The sequence below is a fragment of the Jaculus jaculus genome, chromosome 11, assembly GCF_020740685.1.
Source record: "Jaculus jaculus isolate mJacJac1 chromosome 11, mJacJac1.mat.Y.cur, whole genome shotgun sequence".
In the NCBI taxonomy this organism is placed as follows: Eukaryota; Metazoa; Chordata; class Mammalia; order Rodentia; family Dipodidae; genus Jaculus; species Jaculus jaculus.
Genome location: NC_059112.1, coordinates 3,787,874 through 3,809,051, shown reverse-complemented (window position 1 = coordinate 3,809,051; position 21,178 = coordinate 3,787,874). Strand labels below are relative to the sequence as shown.

The following is a 21,178-nucleotide window of genomic DNA, read 5'->3' as shown; positions in this document are numbered from 1 at the left end:
GAATGTAAACAAAGAGCCTTCTGAGAATTTGGACTTGCAATTTTTAAATCAAATTGTGAGTTTTCTGTAGGTTGTTAGTACAAATCTCTCCATCGTAATTCTGAGAACACTGGAAAGAATTTTATTCATATCAGTTTACAGAAAGGGTCAAAGTTTTTATATGTTTAAGAAAACATTTTTTGAGACAAGAAAGTCTTTGTGGAAAGATTAAACAAGCATGTAGTATAAACAGGAACAAACATGTGTAACCTTGCAGAAAGATTTATTGGATGAAATGTGATCAAAGCCTTAATCTACATAAAATGTTTTCTTCACATAGTTGTAGAATGGAGATTACTTCCGTCCACCAAGCCAGCTCCTTTCCCACTTCACCTCCTGTCTCATCTTAATTGGTACTGTTCCATGGTTTCAAGTAATTTATTTGAAAACAGTGGCAAACCAATGAGGAGCGTGGGGAAAGCTGTTCCTAAACCCACCATCAAGTAACTTGCTGCAGATGCAAATGTTTTAATCACAGTGCTGTGGGTTTGTACACTTGCTTCTGTGATGGCAAGGCTGCAAAGTAGTCTGTCTGCCTAAGCAGTGTCTCATGTACCACTATTTCCCAAAGTGTGTTCATCCTTTGCTAAGCCCAGTAGATGTTTTGTGTTGCTCTGGGTTCCCAATAAGTCTGGGCAGTGCTATGGCATCCCCACCCTGGTCTTTCACTGTACCCCTAAACATAGTGCCAGATCAGGGAGGCCCTTCATTTTGCTCAGACTGTACCTGAGTTCACCAGTTTTGGAGATACACGGAAGAATGTGACTCCTAAGTTCCATGCAGTCATTACCAACTTGTTTAAAGGGATTTCAGCCCATCTCCTCTTGCTGCCTTGGAAGTACAGTGATTTCATTAGCTGTTCTCACTGAGCTGCTCTAGGATCCTGGAAGTTGATTAGAAGAGATGCTTTGGTATATTGTTTAGGTTCCACTAGTGAAGTTGACACGGGCGTTCCCCTTTATGTCCGACCTGATGATGGTCTGAGTTTTAACTACTTAATCAGTTTGTCTCTCATCCTGTACTGCAATTACCCACTCTGTACCAGCCACTGGCATCCTTGGAATAAATCAAGACTGCTTGAACTTTCAAGCAGGGCTAGTGGTTCGCACTTGTTAGCACTTCGGAGGCTGAAGCAGAAAGACTGCCATGAGTTCGAGGCCAACACAGTGAGTTCCAGAACAGCCTGGTCTGAAAAAAAATATTAATTAAAAGTTTCCTCTAGTTTTCATTTTGTTAGGGAAGCAAAACTAGGTTATTGTTTTAATCTTTTAAGGGAAAAGTCTGTTGGCTAAAGAGCAATAAAATAATATCTCTTACTCTGGCACTGAGTCATATGATAATGTAAATTATCTCAGATTCCTAGAACACAGCCCTTTCAGTAGGATACTTATCTCATAAGGACACGCATGGCATTCAATAGCAGAGAAGCAGGCACAAAGGGAACTGGAAAGGGAGACAAAGCAGTGGCTAGAAGACCTTAGAACATCTACGGAACATGACTTTCTATTTCAGTGTTCATGATTTCCTGCCTTGGTAATACATTTCAACTCATGGGACTTGATGGCAAGAGGGAACAGAGGGTAGTAAAGTTAATGTCTGCCAATCTTGAGCTGAGTGCAAAGCACGTCAGAGAACCGTGGAGTCATTTTTAAAGGGACAGTCAAGAATTAGGAGATTTGCTTCCAGGCCCAGCTCTGCCATCAAAACCCTAACCTTGGATAGATGACTTCACATCCATTGGCTTTGGTGCCTCATCTATAAAATGAGGCTTAGTTGACAAATTGGTATCTACATGAGTCAGGATTCTCTAGAGAAGCAGGGCCAATAAGATCATATACACAAAGAGATTTATTATGAAACCTTGGCTGGAGAGTCCAAAGTCTGCAGGGAAGGCTGGCAGACTGGAGAGCCAGGAAAATCCGTCTTTCAGGTTGAGTCCAAAGGCTGGCTGCTGCTGAGCCAGGGAGTGTTGATGAGGCAAGTGGACTCCAACAGCAGTTTACTTGAGAATTCTCTCTTGCTTCTCAGGACAGTTTTTCTTTTGTTCCATCCTACCTGCATCTAATCAGAAGAGGCCCATCTGTTTTACTCAAAGTCCAGTAATTTAAATGCTCATTTCTCCCCAGACAACCTCACAGAAACACCCAAGGTAATGTTTGACCACATATCTGGGCGCCCTGGAGCTCATTCAAGTCAACACAAAATTAAATCATCAAAGAAATTTTACATTCCGATATTCAATAGTTTCTGGCAACCAGAGGAGCAGTCACTTCCTGGTTATATGTGACCATCTCAGTCAAGTCTTTATCTAGAGGCCTCCATCGATCTAGCATGTCTTGACTTTGCATCTTCTCTGTGCCAGGCATTGTGCTAGGTGGGGAATTTGAACTTCTTTCCTAAGCAGTGGGAAGACATTGAAAGGTTTCAAGTTGAAGTAAGCATATGGCTTGTAATTTAAATATCCTTTTGGTGGTGGTGGAGAGATTGCTGGAGCAGGGCAAGCCTAAACGTCAGCATCAGTTTAGATGTTCTTCTCAGGCAAAGGGTTAGGAGCTCAGAGAATCAATGATTGGGAAAATAGCAACAATGCCTTTGAAAGTGTTAAGATCCATTGGCTAACAGTAATCAGAACTCAGGGTCTGACAGTTGGGCCAAAGAGCTTCAAGCCTGTATGACTTTTGGTTGTTAGGCCAAAAAAAAAAAAAAAAAAAAAAAAAGTTTCTATTTGCTTTCTCATCACAGATAAATGATGAGTTAATGCTGATTAAATGGGCTCTCAACCTCATTTTAAGAGAATCAGTATGAATTTTAAAAGGTCAATACTTGACCCATCATTTTCTGTTAGTTAACTTTTATGAGAGACAGTGGCCTCAGTAGATGGTGGCAGCCTATGGAAAAGCCAGGCAGGAAATGGTGGCTGCAAGATGCTTCATACTCAGCTTCGATAAAAGGCACAATCTGTGTGCACATACAGGTGAAGTGGCAGCTCCTGGCTGCAGTAGGACAAGACAGCCTTTCCTGATCTGATAACAGTCAGTGCTTCTTCGTCTGTCCCCTTTTGCTGGTGACACTCCATCCACAGTAAGCACTGATGCTATCTTATGCCCAGTGTCTTTTTAGCTATTCTTCTTATCTATCCTCATCCTGGTCTGATTCTGCCTAGATACTCTGAAACTTTCTGACATACCCTGAAAAATCTTTATTGCAAATCCCATTCTTTTCCCATGACATGCTAATGCTTTCTAATAGTTTGTACAGTAAACTCCATGAGTGCAGGGAATGTGTGTGCGTGTGCGCGTCCGCGTGCGCGCACACACACACACACACACACACACACACACACACACACAATTTTTCATGGCAGTGTCTCACTGTAGTCCAAGCTGCCTTAGAACTCACTCTGTGGCCCTAGGCCGACCTACAACTCATGGTGATCCTTCTGCCTTAGCAACCTGAGTGCTGGCACTAACCGCATGACCCACCATGCCTGGTGAGAATGTTTTTTGAATGATAAAATTAAATTATTCACACTGAACACGTGTATAAGAAGTACTTCCCATGGGTGTTCCTCAGACTTCTAGAATAATTCCCGTGGGTTACCATAATAGCACCATGAAATTGAATCCTTAAGCTTGAAACTTTCCGGATAGAATTGAGCTTTGTGCTCGTGTCTAACTGATTTTGTGTCTCCCACAATTGCTGTGCTGGCTCGTGGTCGTTTCTGTTCTGCGTGCGTCCTGGAGGACAGGTCAAAGCCTCTCTCTGCCTTCCTTGCAGGGACCATAGTTTTGACTACCTGGAGTTCCGCCTGTGGATCGGCCTGTGGTCAGCCTTCCTGTGTCTCGCGCTGGTGGCCACGGACGCCAGCTTCCTGGTGCAGTACTTTACCCGTTTCACGGAGGAGGGCTTCTCTTCTCTGATCAGCTTCATCTTTATCTATGACGCGTTCAAGAAGATGATCAAGCTGGCCGATTATTACCCCATCAACTCTGACTTCAGAGTGGGCTACAACACCCACTTCTCCTGTGCCTGTGTGCCGCCCTACCCAGGTGAGGATGGCTTCCTCTGCTGTGACTTCAACACGGCCAAGTGCTCATCCACAGGGGTCTCTGTTTTCTCTGAGCAGCCGCACAGCTTGATGTCGGAGGTGTCTCCAACCTCAGTCAATTGGGAAATGAAGCCAGGAGCTTTGGGATGTGACTGTAACTGGCTCCATGCTTGGAGATTAGCTCCAATTGCAGTGTATTTACAAAGATCTAATTTGTACATTATTTTCAGTTGTATGTGGTAAGTGGGGAGAGCCATATATAGATATTAACATGTATAGATAACTGGATGACCTGACTCTCTGACCTTGTATTCCACTTTATTGTGTCTGTTTTTGCTATGGGAATTTCTTTATTTGAACTTTAAGTAGAATTATTTTAAGCTTAGAGAAGTGAAAAGAAGATACTATTTCACTTTACATAATTTGTGTCATGAAAATTTAAAAATTGAAATTTTGGTTAGAGTCATCTAATGATAAAGGGGAATGATGTATTCATCCCCACTAGACAATGTAACTAGGAAAGGAAAGAAGGAAGGATGGAGAAAGAAAGGAAGAAGAAGAAAGCAAGGAGAGCAAGTGAGCTTGTTATAGTCCAGAAGCAGATTTATATTGTAGAGTCAGGGGAGTTATAAAGGTAACTTATGAGTGAGAGATGTGACTGTACATTTTAATACTTTAAGAACTGTCTTACCAAACTCAAGTCAGTATCAGAATTTTTTCATGAAAAAGTGTTCAACTTTTTCCCCTTGAAATAATCATTGATTCAGACTGCCTAAGCTTTTGAAAGAAAGACTGACTTTAAGCAAAGTTGACATGTATCTGCTATAATAGGATAAGGGATAGATGTTTTCCAACAGACAAGTAAATGACAGTAGTGTCAGGCGTTCCACAGTACGCAGTCAGCCATGTCCTACTGTGTGTAAGGTCTCCTAATGACATGCAATACCTGCTTTGCCTCCTGGACTCTGAGGGAAAACAGTTACGCAGTTGTAGTAAACTACACACAGTCATAGTGTAAACAGAAGCAAAATGCCTATGAATATAACAGACAAAAGGCTACAAAGAATTTTCCTGCCTGTGGGAGGCCATGCCTGTGAGGCTGGCCCACCTCCCCTGGTGGAAGTGCTCACTCTTCTCTGCCCAGCACTTGGGGAAGTCTGAGGAAACCAGTGTCTGTCTTGGTGATGAGAGGAAAGAGACCACCTCCTCGCCCAGGGAGTCGGTCTGGATGCTGATGAAAAGATTGAGCACTGGGCTCCTCACTCATGACTCTTTTTTGCCTTCTTAAATTCAGCAGTCAGTAAAATATAACACATTCTTAAGAGAAAAGCAGAGAGGTGTGAGGTGGACATGCACAGGTTTAGGTGACCATGAATAGTAGAGTGATAATGACCAAGTAGTGCTAGCATGTGGACCGATTTGAAGTATTTCATAATTCAGAAGGTGGCTTGTATCAACTGTGGTGCCCCATGCCATATTTTTATTTTTATTATTTTTATTTTTTTTCTAGCCCTAAAAAATATTTTTATTTATTTGTACACAGAGATGGAGAAAAGAGAGAGAATGGGCACTCCAGGGCCTCTAACCACTGCAAACAAACTCGAGAAGCATGCACTACTTTATGTATATGGCTTTTCAGGGGTACTGGAGAATCAGACTCAGATGGTTAGGCTTTGCAGCCATGCCATATTTTTAAATACTGGTTTTGTTTTTATGCATGTTGATTTTCCTCAACTATAACAAAAAGACTGCAGGTGTAAAGCTCACGATGCCCATGGGGCTCGCAGTCCTGACAGGTAATATCATTATTAAAGTCAATTAAGTATTCTTCCCACTAAGAAACACACAATGCTGGGGCTTTCTGAGAGAGAAGGGAAGTGAAACCCTCTGAAACCAAGCAGCCTGGACTCTCAGGGAAGCTCAGCCTTTGAAAACACTGGGCTTGGGACTGGGGAGGTAGCTCAGTGGCTAAAATGCTTGCTGGATGGTATGCACACATCTCTCTCACACACACAAAAGAAGAAAATATCAGATTTGGGGCCTGGGAATGCAGCTTGTAGCTCAGGGGGTCGAGTGCTTGTCTAGTGTGCACAAGGTCCTGGCTTCAGACTTCAGTACTGCACATACCCACCTAATGAATTCACAAGTCTGGTATTTTTTTTTAATTTTATTTATTTATTTATTTATTTATTTGAGAGCGACAGACACAGAGAGAAAGACAGATAGAGGGAGAGATTGAGAATGGGCGCGCCAGGGCTTCCAGCCTCTGCAAACGAACTCCAGACGCGTGCGCCCCCTTGTGCATCTGGCTAACGTGGGACCTGGGGAACCGAGCCTCGAACCGGGGTCCTTAGGCTTCACAGGCAAGCGCTTAACTGCTAAGCCATCTCTCCAGCCCACAAGTCTGGTATTTTAACTTTCCCCACTTATTCCCCCCCTATATATAAATCGAAAGTATCTATAACCTGATTTATTAGGTTGAGTAATCACCTATCAGGATTCTGTAAAGGAAAAAACAATTGCGGCTCAGCTCCTCTGTGGTTTGAACTGCTCATGGAGCCGGATGATGGCTTTGCATGATACCTGTGACACACAAAAGATATGTGCAGTGTTGGCCCTGTCCCTACCTGAGGCTCGTGGAAACTTTCATTCATTCTTTTAATTGGATGCCGGCAGACAAGTTATTGTAAAACGAAGGAATATGTTTCCAGATGTGTTCCCAGCAGAAGCGGTGTGGAGGCCCAGCCAGCTTCACATGTGCAGGGCGGGACAGGCTGCCAAGCTAAGTCCCCTTTCCTTCCACCACATTCCTCCAGGCTCCAGGAGTTCTCCCAGGTCTCTGACAATTCCCACCCCTTCCAGCTGCTACTAGTAAGGTGGGGGAGGAAGGGCTTTGAGGTCAGAAAGCCTTCATTTAGGTCCCAGGTGGGCTGATGCCAAATGGGTGATTGGGGCAAGTTCCTCTGTCAGCTTGCCCTCACTTGGCCCATCTGTAAAACAGGCTCATTAATAGTCCATGACTTGTAGAGCGCTTTGAATGAAGTGGGCGCATGCCTGTAGTCCCAGCCGTCAGGAAGCTGAGGCGGAAGGATCATGAGTTCCAGCGTGAGCTACACAGTGGCACCTGGGCCAGCCCCTCAGTCCCCTAGGAAGAACTGAAGCTGACACAAGAATGTAGGTAAAGCACGTGGGTTACTCTCTGGGGTGAAGGAACGACTCAGAGTTGGCTTCTTTGTCACTGCGATCATGATCCATTAAATTTTGGAGCCAGTGTTCAGTCTTTAGGTGTGAACGAAAGCATAGACCCACTTGGCATTCGTCATTTCCCCTTGGGGTCAGGCACTGTGGGCAGTCGGTCCCCTGCTGGCCGCAGCCCTGACTTGGGGAGTGCTTCGGTTTCTTGGCGCCCGTGAGCCATGTGCACGCGGACATGAGGAAGCTCCCATGGCGAGGAGCTCTGTCCGCCGCAGGGAAGGCGAATGCAGCTGGCATCTGCATAGCAGTCTTGCAGTTTTCAAAGCCTCAGAGGAGGAATAACTCTGCATTCCCTCGTCATTTCATACTTTTGGCATCCTTAATACTTCCCCATAACCGTATAGCTTTGGTAGCAGACTGCATCCATTATAAACTTAGTTCTTCTCAAGAGCAAACTGAAAAAAAAAAACAAAACCACAAAATGCCAGGGAGAGAACAATGTGGTTGCATGTACAGCTCGAGTAAGTATTCTAAAAATAACATGAGGCTGGGCTTTCATCGCAACATGCATTCTTCGTGAAGGAATTCAGTCAGTGAGTCAATAATATTTAAACTGGCGGATGACTTGTTTTTCAACACTGGCACAATATGTAACAACAGAGCAGTGGCCACACAGCAGGAGCCTGTGATCCCGGCGAACCTGCGGCGTGTTCGCAGCACTGGGAACAGGGCTCCCTCGCCACCAGCGGGGCTGTTCACGCTCACAGTGTAGGATAGCTTTGTGTTTGTGAAGGCAGCTCCTCCTCCTCCTCCCGTTCCTCTCCTCCTCCTTGCATGTTTCTATACCATCCCGTTGCTTTCTGACAGAGATCTAGGTGTGCCAAAGCACTGAATAGAAAAAGCAGCCAGGAAGTTTGCCATCCATGACCCGCCTAAGCTTGTGTGCTAAGATCCCCGTTTCGTAGACATAGGGTAGCTGTGAATTAACAAAGAGGCATTTCCAGCCCTGCCTCGAGTCCTACATAGCAGAAAGATTGTGGTAAGAAGGTAAGTTTAGACGCCAAAAATGAAAAAGGAAGGCCAGCTCCTGGGTTCCTAGCTCCCCCCTGACATCCCTTGCCAGTGTTGCCAGTGGAGTACACATCTCCGCCTTGGAGTCAAAGAAACTGAGTGGGAGCCTCACCTCTGAAAGAAACCAGCAAGCGCAATTACTCTGACTCCTTGTTTCAAGTCTTTGAGCTGCATTGGTACTACTGCCAACTTTCAGGACTTTCTGCTACATGTGTGTAAAGTTGCTTGGCAAAATTGAAACCAAGTCAACGTTTCCTTTTTCACATTTCTCATTGTCTTCTCACAAAAGATGCTCAAGTCAGTTTTAATCTGATAATGCTCTTTAAAGGGGTTTAGATACTTTTTTCCTGAAAGGGTACATGTTGACTAGATCATTTTTTTTTTGCAAGCCTCTCCCGCAAAGTAACAAACAACAAGTGTGCTATAGTGGACAAATAACAAACAATTGCATCCACATTTAAGGGAAGAGAAGAGGTCAATACATGAGGGTAGAGCAGTAACAGTATTCCACTGAGCCTGGAGACTAAAAATACTGCCTATAACACATAGTCGTGTAGCAAGAGGCATGAAAGTCTTAGAAGGAAGGGGCTCAGCTCTTCTAAAATTAATCTATCTGAGTTCTTCAAGAATATGAGTGGTAGAATTGTGTAAATAGGAAACAAAGCATGGACATCTTTCCATTAACTCACTTAAATTTATTCCTCCTGCTTGATTCTCCTTATTTGTAATCCATCACCAGATTTATTCAGGGTTTATTTCATTGGTATTAAAGAATTGTACTACTTTTAATGAAGTAAAATGCACACATTTATCCACATGGCTTTATGTAAGAGGTTCTGTTTTATAAATAGAGCTAATTATGTTTGCATGAACAGAGGTCCAGTTTTCACTTGACCCAGACTTTAGAGATAAATTTCTACTCTGGTCCCTCTGTTCATTTGCTTAATGTGTAAAGATTGTGGTGACTTTATGCTCAAGGGCACATTAATATTTTAGAAAAGGTCAAAGTAAATGTTCTAGCAGGTGTGGGTTTTACATCTAGAGGAGAAAGAAGCCTTGCTAAAAATGATAAATTATAAAAGCAAGAAAAATAGCCTCAGGGGGCAGATACCGTATTGTTAACAGAAGAGATATGTTTTATTGATTTGTTGTTAACTGCTCTAGCGAGAACACGCTTAATAATGGATGAGTGATTAAGAGGAAGAAATTCTTTCTCAGGCACCCAGTGCCTCACTGTCTATAATCTCTCAAAGTAGATGGTGGCCTTTCTCCTGGTATGCGACAATACGACCCCATGACTGGATTAGCAATGGCTTCCATTCCCTTTCATTTTCATACTTTTGTCATATCCATTTAGTGTTCTGAGGCAGTTGTCACTAAGGTGGAACTTCAGTGTTGTTTTTCTCTGTGCAATTTTTTTTGATTATCATAAAAAATGTGATGCACTAATATTGGGCATTAATCTTGTGGACCAACAGTATAGTCAATATGTGGTTCATAATTAGAAAGCCCATTAAAAGAAAATGAAGAAATAAAATATAATCCTAGTTTTTCTTCCATGAACCGTACCATAATAAGTGCAGTGTGATTCTGTAGTCCACCGCTCCCTTTCTGGAGGAGGTTTAAGTCGTGGCATCTGTAAGGACAAATCCTGGGGAGCATTCTGCGGGCGTGCACTCGGGAGAGCAAGCATCAGCACACTTGATGTTCCGTCGTTCATGGTAAAGTCACTGTGCTGCATTCTTGTAAGGGAGCCACACACACTCCTGTTCTCGTTTCCTTTCACTCACCTGCCTATATTCGGTGGTGTCCAGACAATGCTTGTAAGGAGTGGAAAAGGAGAAGGGATGAATTTGGAACATCACCAGACCTGGTACATTTTCCATACAACGTTGTCTATAATGCATTTGTAAATGCAATGATGGGTGGGTATGGAGGAGTTATTGTAGAAATATACCCAACGTAATATGTGCATCCTAGCTTAACTCCAACTAATGGCACAGAGTTCTAGGCAAATGACCTGAAGATCATTTGTCTTGAACAGCCTAGTCACAGAGAAAATCTCAACCATTAGGTTTGGTAACAACACTCTATCAGGACAATGAAAAGAACAACCATCTAAAAGTAAAGCAGGGGCTGGAGAGATGGCTTAGCGGTTAAGTGCTTGCCTGTGAAGCCTAAGGACCCCGGTTCGAGGCTCGGTTCCCCAGGTCCCACGTTAGCCAGATGCACAAGGGGGTGCATGCGTCTGGAGTTCGTTTGCAGAGGCTGGAAGCCCTGGTGCGCCCATTCTCTCTCTCTCCCTCTATCTGTCTTTCTCTCTGTGTCTGTCACTCTCAAAATAAATAAATAAAAAATTAAAAAAAAAATAAAAGTAAAGCAGGCCTATGACTTCTGTTCACCTTGAGACAAGGCTAAGAGTGGCAGCTGACATGGTTTCTCCCAGGGTCTTCCTCATTCATTTTGTCATCTTCACCAAAGCCACTTGTGCTCATTTACTGACCTAGAAATTGAAAGCATAAGTGCTTTATCAAGAAACATTAGTGTCCTCATCTGAGATCCTTAAATCAGTGGCGTGGCCATGTAGCTAGACGGGCATCTAGCTTTATCCTGTATCATTTACCAGTGACTTGGCTTCTTCAGGATTGTCTTTAAAAAAAACTGCAATGGCCTATTGAAGCTTGATTATCACAGAGAACAATTTTAAGGGTTTCCATACTCACCTCAAGTTAATTCCATATTATTGTGGCCCTAAGAAGCTGTTGGACCACAGCCTCAGATTAGAGTCAGATATCATCAGCACCATCCAAATGCTGGATGTTTAGCAGGGGATTTCAAGAAACATTCTCTCTCTCTTTTGAGAGAGAGAGAGAGATGGGGGGAGGGAAAGAATTGGTACACCAGGGCCTCAGCCACTGCAATTGAACTCCAGATTCTTGCACCACCTATCTGGCATGTGCTGTCTTGCCCTTGCCTCACCTTTGTGCCATGCCTGGCTTATGTGGGATCTGGAGAGAGATCAAACATGGATCCTTATGCTTCACACGCAAGTGCCTTAACCACCAAGCCATCTCTCTAGCTCAAGAAACTATTTTTAATAACATAACATATATATATTTAGTCATCATAAAACCTCGAAAAGTAAATGATGAGTTTTGCTTTCTCCAGGTTTTAGAGCTGATAATTATTTTAGCACCATTTTTTTAGCCCTTACCTGACATTAGGCACTGTGAAAACAAAACTTCTTACATTCTGTTATTTAATTCCGTCAGGAATCTTTTTTAATTTAATTTTATTTTTTAATTTTTTTGTTTATTCTTATTTATTTGAGAGCAACAGACAGAGACAGAGAGAGAGAAAGAGGCAGCTAGAGAAAGAGAGAGAGAATGGGCGCGCCAGGGCCTCCAGCCACTGCAAACGAACTCCAGATGCGTGTGCCCCCTTGAGCATCTGGCTAACGTGGGTCCTGGGGAACTGAGCCTCAAACCGGGGTCCCTAGGCTTCACAGGCAAGCGCTTAACCACTAAGCCATCTCTCCAGCCCCTGTCAGGAATCTTATGAGGTGGTTGGTTTCAAATCCATTTTCACAAGTCATGGGTCTGTCTTTGGGAAAAATGAAGTAACTTCCTTGAAACAATTGGTTAGAGTTGGAGTTTCAGGGTCCTGTGTTCCAAAGTGGGTGGGTCCAGAATTTAGGCCCAGTGTATTTGCCATGTTGCCATGGTGCATGGCTGACAGGTCCAACCTTGGTGATCAATTGCTGCTTATGTTTAAACTCATTGCCTGCATTTCTGATGATATAGTTTCTGTTAGTATGTAATGGAGAGGAGCCACCAGAGAGTCCTGACACGAGGTCACTGAGGATAAAATGGATCAATCTTTGATCTTTCAACTGATATTTCCTATGTGGGAGACATGCCAACCCCAGAGGAGGCAGGTGTGCCTCCCTGTCTGTTATAGCTCCTATACTTGAAGCCATACTTGGTCTCCATATACTTTCTCTGGTTCTCCCATCAGACACAAAGAAGTAAGGGCCAGCTTAGGATGGAAGAGTTGTGGGCATACTTTAAAATGTCTGTTTCTGACAATATAGTTTGCCCCATCCCAGAGGATCGCCCACAGTATGATACATGGACAGGGGAAATACAAAGTGAAAAAGTGACAGACAATGATGAGCTTGTTGGGACTCCAGGACCCATGCACGGGAGAGGGAGAGGGAGGGAGACTGCCACATGATGATTGGCTAAATTGCAGTCATTTGAATTCTTGGCAAAGACTTTCATTTCCTCATGAGCCACGATGCAAAGCAGATTGGAGACAGAATGCAGTGTGCCTTGGTTTTCTTTCTGACCTTTCTGGAACTCAGTTAAGGACATTGCAGATTCCATATAAGTGGATCACTTTGCAATTGGTTGCCAAAGTGTTGGTACTGTGTCTGGATCTAATGGCCCCTGTCACCCAATGCCCAGTGGTAATTGATCATTTCCTCATTGGTGAGCCTAAAGAAATTTACTTTTAATATCATTTATGGACTCTACAACACTCTGCCAAGTTATTTATTGAAGTGCATGTGTACACACACACACACACCTTTCTTTTGAAATGAATTATTTACTTAATTAGGAGAAAATATATACTTTTTTCCTGCCCATCAGATGCCGATGTTCTGGAATTTTGAGACCCAGTATACTATAATAAAACCAAAAAGAGAATAAGCAGAATTGAACCTAAAAACATGAAAGCAGTTACTAGAAGTTCAGATTGGAATCCTATTTTAGGATACTGCTAGTCTCAATTATTCATATTTCACTTCAAAAAGTAGAAGCCTTGAATGTATCTCTCTCTCTCTCTCTCTCTCTCTCTCTCTCTCTCATGCACACACACACATGCATGCCTTATCCCTTGTTTAAATACAGAAAAGTTTGCTACAAAGAGACTTGAATGCTTTGGGATAAGAAACTCATGAGATTGTTTTAAAGAAGTGTTCTAAGGAAGAGCACTTCCCAGACACAAGGAATGCTGACTATAAGGTCTTGACTCTAATTGACTGTAAGCTGGAGAAGTCACCCTCCCAGCCTTGCTGTTGAGTCCTGTCCAATATTGTTTGTTGAGTACCTTTTTGTCATGAGTTTTTCAAACAATGATTATCTCATGTGCACTTCAAGTTTCCAAGTTACGAATTAGTTAATGCTTACTGAAAGAAATGTCAATGTCTGAGATTATATTGTACATGAAACCAGTGATCAGCTTAATTATTGATTGTCATTTCTTTCATTGGACAATCCATATTGAATATACTCTCATAACAGGAGTTTTTATGGTACTGATTGTTTTTGAGAACTAAAACAAAATTTAATACCATTTTCTTAAATGTGTGTTTAGTTTCTTATCAGGTCAGAGCTTAATCGATGTGCTTATATGTTTTAGTGTTTGATTTGCATACAAGATGAATATCGTCACAATAAAATGTCATCATGCCCTTATATTATTATTTAAGACATCTTTTTATGAACTAGGAGTTTTGTATGGACACGTCATATGCTTGCACTGTCATTTCCCGCTTCCCTGTCCCCACTCCACAGAGGGCCCTCCTCAGTGGGAGAGCTGGTGTTCACCATGGAGTGATAGGTTAGGAGCTGTGAGCGCAGCAGTCTGTCATTGTGGGGAGGGCTGTGTCTCTGGATATTCTCTCCCACTCTGTGGCTCTTACATTCTTTCTGCCCCCTCTGTCGCAAACGTCCCTAAGCCTTGGTGGGTGTGCTTTAATTCTACCTTAGTGTTGAGTTCTCAGAAGCTTCTGGGTTTCTCTGCTTCGGTGCATTTCGAGTGTCCTCGGTGTCTGCGTCACCCTGGTTCAGGTTGTCAGGCTCGCCACGGAAGCAGCACACTTGCTCATCTCCCCAGACCCTAGCTACCATGTGGGGGCTGGCTCATCTCCTGTCAGTGAGTCAGCTGTTATTCTTGTCTTGTTGGTAGATTATGGTTGTCTCTGGTTATTGCTGCTTTCTTAAAAATGAAAACAGATTCTCCAATGGAGAGTGAAATCAGGATAGGTTAAAGGGAATAAGCATTGTTAATTTAGAGAGATTTTGGATGACAGCTAGTGGGAACTTCTCTTTGGAGTCCATTATCTTGGTCTCCATAAGGTTCTGACTTGGTTCCTAGTTCTAGTTATGGGCTCCTTTCTGCTGAGCAGCCGTGATCAGAGAGCCACTGGCTGCCCTCCTGGGTTGTGTGCCACCATCGCAGGGCATGTCCAGCTCGTCAGGTTGGCTGTTTTCATATAGTAGTGTCCCCTGCTTGCTCACAACATTGGTGGCCGGTCTCCCCTAGCAGCCCAGCACTTTTCAGCGCTGCACAGGCTAACCATCTGGCAACTAGCTTCCTTTCAGATTCAGCTGGGTCTCTCAGTGTTCTGCACAGGCAGTGTGCAGTATCTTCAGCAGTAGGACCTTACCTTTTACCTCAGGCGGCCAACCAAGGGCTTTAACAGAAGCCCGTCTTGTTAGATGGTAGCCCTCTGTTTTAAACCTTATTATGTATTCGGTTTGCCAGCATTGCATTTTTCATAGTAAAATATTGTCCTTCTCTTACAGTTAATATCTCATTACTTAATGCAACAACACGAGGTCCAGAGGATCTGCCAACTGCTCCTACTACTGAGATGGTAAGTGACTTCATGTTTTGAAAAACCTGTCTACCGGCTGAATATTGTATGCTTTATTTGTAATAATTCACAACACTGTCACCTACCACTCAGAACTCATAGCATGAGCTCCTATTTAATAATTGATAGCAGAGAGAAATAAAAGAATACTTTCTTTTAGTTAGATGTTTGATTCTACCAAACCTGAAGCCAGTATTTACTCATAGAACATGTTTTGCAAACTTTCATAAGAATTTTTCTTGCTACTCTTTATTAATTGAAACCTTAAAATGTTTTCACAAGGGAAAAATATGTCATGGAAATGATGGCCTGTTGTGCTCTGTTTCTGGCTTGGGTAAGAATTCTCCCCCTGACCAACGGTTCCATGTTCTCTCCACTAAGGGTGATTGTAGCGGGCCATTTCCCCTTGTCCTTTAGAAAGGACTGTGCTTCTGTCACATGATATCCTTTCCCATGGCTTGTCACCAGGACTCTTTAAGGAACTGGAACAAGGCTTTTAAAATGAGCTGTTTTGCATGGAATGTCACACACAAGAGGGAGACTTTTGTGTTGGAGAAAAAGAGAAGAGTGCTGTTTAGGCTTCTGATTGTTTTTCTTTGGTGCCAAATATGGAACCTTACCAAAGAACATCAATCTCTCAGTTATAAAGACAGAAGGCATAATACCTTGCATTGATGGAGTGCCCATCTCTCAGGAGACCAGAGCACTTGTGCAGATATTGTGCTGTGAGTGCCCACAACATCCTTTTCAAAGATGAGCTTTTGTGTTCCTGTCTGTTTCTGAGTTGTTTTTGTATTCTGTGGATCTCTTGCCTTCTTCTCTCACCATTAGAATTTGCACTGACTTTCTTCAAATGTTACCTCTCTGCTTCTTTAGATTCCAGAATATGTGTATAAGAGTGTGTGTGTCAGAAAAGAATTCAGTTTCTAATATTTTAGCCAGCCAACCTATTACTCAAAAGGACTTGCCTAATATAGAAAATTCTTCCCTGTATACTTTCTTTTCTTTTTTTTTGAGGCAAGCCCAACAGACTTTTTTTTTTTTTTTTTTTTGAGAGGGAGAGAGAGAGAGAAGAGAGAAAATTGGTTTGCAAGGGGCTTCAGCCACTGCAATTGAACTCCAGCCACATGCACCCCCTTGTGTGCATATGTGACATTGTGTGCTTGTGTCATTGTGTGTCTGGCTTTCATGGGACCCTCAGGAGTCAAACATGAGTCCTTAGGTTTCTCAGGCAAGTGTCTTAACCCCTAAGCCATCTCTCCAGCCCTTGCCTGTAGGTTTTAAAGGATTAGAGCTAAAATTATTCTTTTGAAAAATGTTTTATTTATTGTTCCATTTTAACATTTTCATGTCTGCATATAATTTATCTCCCGGAATTACCCTTTCTTGTCTTCCTCTTCTTTTCTACTAATCTCAATATTACTTTCACCTTTTTTTTTTTTTTAGCCCATTGAGTTAAATTAGGCTTGTTTGCATGATCATGGATGAAAGGTTATTTACTGTGGAATGGGTGACTTACCAGTGGCTACACTACTGATGAACCTGACTCTCTGCTTCAAGGCAACCATTAGCTGCCTGATTAGGTTTCTTGAGCCTTGGAGGGGTGGTTTGGGTGTCCTGTCTGAGACTGAGCACACCGTAGTCACTTGTTCTCAGCAATTTTGCCAGCTATACATCTCTGCACTAATCCCTGTCCCTTGTAGTGAGATACTACTTGATAGAGGCTCCAGCCACTGCTTATCTACCATAACAATACAGACATCGAGAAGGCAGGTTCATATGTTGTCTGTTTAACATAACCACTATAGTAGGTTCCCTCCTAGAGCCCATGTCACTAGCCATAGGCTTTGGCCAGGTTTATGGGACCAGGTAAAAGATCCTGTCTGTGGACCAGAAAGCAGTTACTCCCATGACACCTGTGCCGCCATTGCACCAGTGGGCACACCTTGCTTGACATGTCAGTTGTGAAATAAACAGTGTCCAAAACTGGGTAGGACTGTTGATGGCTTTTCTTCTCCAGTAGCTTGCATAGCACTTTCTGGTATGAAGATTCCCTGTAGCTAAAATTATTCTTGTGGTTAAAAAAAAAACCCGAATCATAAGTTTATTTGCAAAAAAAAATTAACAGAACACATTGTTTCCTAATTTGATACTTTTAATAAGTAATCAAGGAAAGCTTTAGAATTAATAAATTTTATGGCTTTTCTTTGGGCAAGCCCTGGAGGAAAGTCCAGTGGTTGATACATAATTATAATAAGACACACGTGATTGGTGGAAAACAAATGGATGGTGTGGTTGGCTTCTGCTGTGACCCCGACAGAGGGGACACAGGGGCAGCATAGTGACCATAAATTGTCTCTCATTTGTGGAGTGCAAACCAGAGTCCTGATGCCCGGGTACGTCTTATGACCTTTCTTGCTCTAGGCCGCTTCGCCGTAAATCACCAGAGCCCAGATTAGCGCTGCGGTCTGCGTGGAGCTACGACTTGTGTTATTATCGGTGGCTCCCATGATGCCTCTGGGTGCTAGCACTGACCCCGCAGGTGCTGTGGACCCCAGAGGGACAGGCCCCCTGAGTGTCTGTGATCTGCATTCCTTAACTGAAATGTTCCAGAGCTGTTTCCAGCACCTTTAGAACAGCAGCTAGGCGGGGAAAGCGTGTGCATCGTTGCTCTGCTTTCATCCGTAGAAGACTTTTATGTGTCATCCCTGTGTTCACACGTACATAAACACATAGTGATTGCATATGCTATCAGTAAGTTATTCATAATTAAGTGTTAAAGAGGTAATATGGCTCATCAATAAACTGCCATTTATTGAACATCCGTTAGTTTCCAGGCTGTTTTTATTGGTTGCCTATAATTAGGTGTTATCTCTATCTTGTAGTTATAACAGAAGCTTAGAAAAGCAACTGATCTTTCAAAGATCATGGTACCTGGATGGGATAAAACTAGAATTTGAATTTAGGGGCGTCTGTCTCTAGAATATACCTTTCTTCTGTTCTTTGTTGTCCTATGGCGTTCTTTATATAGAAGAACGAAGAGGCAATGAATTATTTTTTAAAATATTTATTTACTTAGAAGGGGAGAGAGAAAAAGAGAGGGGGGGCAGGCATTCCAGGACCTCCTATCCCTGAAAATGAACTCCAGATGCATGCGTCACTCTGTGTGTGAGGCGTTACGTGGGTACTGAACCCAGGCTATCAGGCTTTGCAAGCAAGTGCTGTCAAGCACTGAGATGTCTCTCCAGCCCTGGTGCAATGAGCCTGGTGTGGGACTGCTGGTTTCAGCGCTGCATCCATGTCCGAACAGGCTATGGGTACTTCTCCGCATCTTGTCTAAAGTGGTGGTGTCCATAGTTCTTGCCTCACAGGTAGCCCAAGGGCCAAAGCAGTATGTCGGACTGAGCACTGCAGCCTCCATAGACCCTCTCACTGCCAGTGTGAGGCTGGTATATCCCCATGGGCATTGTGATTATTACACCAGGCTAGGCTGCCTCAGTAGCTCAGAGGTCCGTGGAGAAAGCCTTGGAAAGAAGCCGTTTCTCCCTCGAGGTGGCCGGCCCCGCTGCTTGCCGGGCCATCCTGGCTCTGTTGCCCTGTCCTTGGTTGTGGAAATGGAGTCATCAGGGCTTAATTTCTCCATTCCCCTTTCATCCATAACTAGACTGTGAGAGAAGTTACGGTGGAAGTGACATGCATCCCTGGCCAGTGAGCCTCTCTCTCACAGGGCCCCAAGAGCTGCTGTCAGGGGGAGGGAGGTCTCATTCCCGCAGCCTCATTAGTATGAAGACACACTTTCTCCTTCCCTTGTAAGGGGGGCTTTCTGAGGAAAAAGCAGAAAAAGGGGGGCCTGGAGCATCCGCACAGCAGTTATAATGCCAGAGCCAGTGCACCATAGGCTGAGAAGGCAGGTTTGTCTGTATTTTCACGTCCTGTGGGGACCGTGCCTCTTTCTCCTCAGTTCTGCCACTTTCCTATTGATTCCATGCTTGCCATTTCCCTCTGACCTCATCTTTGGATGGTCCTTGAGAAGCTGCCAGGCGAGCTGCTGCTGCTGCTGCCTCTTCTGAGCAGGAGCACCAGGATCTGTGAGCAGTCTTCAGCTCCCAGAGAGCAGCTTTCAAAGTCTGAGTCAGGCAGGGGTGGTGGAAAGGACCAGCTGCGGTTCATTCCTACCACCAGATCACTCTGCTCGTTCCGTTTCTGTTAGTTGAGGCATCCTATAACATGCACAGTTGAGAAACGCTTGTTGCAATGACCTTGGCAGCAGCTTGCCTCATGCAGGGTACACGTTTACTTGGGAAGACCCGTGCGTATGCCCAACTTTCTGAGAGATGGAAGATAATTCTTTGCCCAACTACTATTCCCAGCCCTTGGGGGATGCAAGCCTGGTACCTTCAAGAATTATTGAATGCCCTAAAGGGGTTTTTCTCAGCTCTGCCACCCTCCATCCTAAACCAAGAAGGTGGTGTTCTTGCACTTAGGGGAAGTGCTATGTGTCTCAGGGGAACACCCATCAATTCTTCTGCCGAAATGCTAGTCTTCCATACGTAAGAGACGCCCTTGGAAAGGCCATAAGAAAGTTTGGCAGGTCAGACAAGCCCTAGAACTCTTGTGAATTCTAACCTACCACCCCAGCCTTGCACATAGTCATTAAAATTCATTAGCGGTTGACTCGTTTCTCCTTACTGCCATCTGTAGTGGGCATATCTTCCATCTGCTGCTGGTGGGATGACAAAGCCATGAGTATCTTCTCTTAGGAAGGGATTGTAACACTTCAGAGTTTAGTTTATTTATATTTCTTTGCATTCCAATCCGTAGTGGATTTTCCAAAAACTGTTTTTACAGCTTACCCAGCTTTGGTTGTTAGGTTTGGAGCTATGGTATCTAACTTTCAGAAATATAATCTTAAAAAAAGCAGAACACCCAGTGAGTTTTAATATTTCACCAAAGTACAGACAACTGCAGCCTAAGCACATGCTGGGCATGATAAGGAAAGACTGATGCTGGCTGCAGATCTCACTTGCCCATGGTGGGAGAAACCCTAAGTGAGAAGCTCTGCTACCTCACCATGAAGCCCTTGCTTATAGCATTGCTGCCACTTATGCATAAAAAGGCATGGATGTTACCAGCCTATACCCACAGAAGGTAGAGTGGGACCTTTATTATTTGCTTCTTTTTTCTTGTTACATTACCCAGTGAAGCTTATGTCTACCTGGAAAGTGGTAAGAAATACTACAGTCACATAAACTCTGCTTGACAGCCAGACACAGATGCAAAAGTGGTTTGATTTGATGTACCTTCGGGGTGAGTCCAGGAGTCCGTGTTCATTTTCATGGGAAATGGAATGTCATGTTAATCTTCCTGTGCACAGCATCCTGTGACTTTCTCCCATTGAGAAAATCAAGTGTAAAATCCATTCTGCCCTTAAGTCTCCTTGAAGACACACATTACTACCTTAAAAACATTATGGAAAACTTCAAGTGTGCACTGAAGCAGGGTAGTAAAGCGGGCTCCCGTATGCACAACGCCGGACCTCAGTGACTGTCGGCGTTTTCCCCACTCTGCTGATACACTGGGAGAGAATGCTGTTAGATTTTAAATTTTCAAATAAATCCTTGAGTGCACATTCTATTTTTAAGATTTCTGAGCAAGGGCAGGCCGATAGCTCAAATGTGGCTGCTTCACAACACGAGGCGTTAAGGTCTACTCCCTAGCACTCACGTAAAAATGGCAGGGCTGGTGTCATGGAGCGGTAGCCCCGGTGCTGGGCGCCGGGCAGGGTGATTCCTGGGGCTCTCTCCCGGCCACTGTAGCCTAACTGGCAAATTCCAGGCCACCGAGAAGTACTGTCTCAAAAAAGATGGGCAGCATTCCTGAGGAACAACACTCAAGGTTGCCTGTGCCTCTACACACACACACACACACACACACACACACACACACACACACACCCCTTTACATACATAAACACATGCACACATGAAACACATGAATAACCACTTAGTACATGCAAGATAATTCTCTTGTAACAAAAGTGTCAGAAAGAGACGAAAGCCTCTTTTCAGGCGATGGACCTCTCTTAAGACCCTCTGCTCTCGGTCCTCTCTCCACTGTGGTTTCCTCACAGGCGGCTGGCTTCAGGTCTTCGGGGTGCC

At 43.7% G+C, this 21,178-nt stretch overlaps 1 protein-coding gene across 1 annotated transcript in view; it reads left to right on the top strand.

Moving 5' to 3' along the window:
* Positions 1-21,178, top strand: part of Slc4a4 (solute carrier family 4 member 4) — a 352,960-nt gene that overhangs the window by 271,292 nt on the left and 60,490 nt on the right. Inside the window, exons 14-15 of the mRNA XM_045161217.1 lie at positions 3,817-4,088; positions 14,950-15,020. Coding sequence (XP_045017152.1) covers positions 3,817-4,088; positions 14,950-15,020 — 343 coding nt within the window. The remainder of the gene's footprint in view (positions 1-3,816; positions 4,089-14,949; positions 15,021-21,178) is intronic.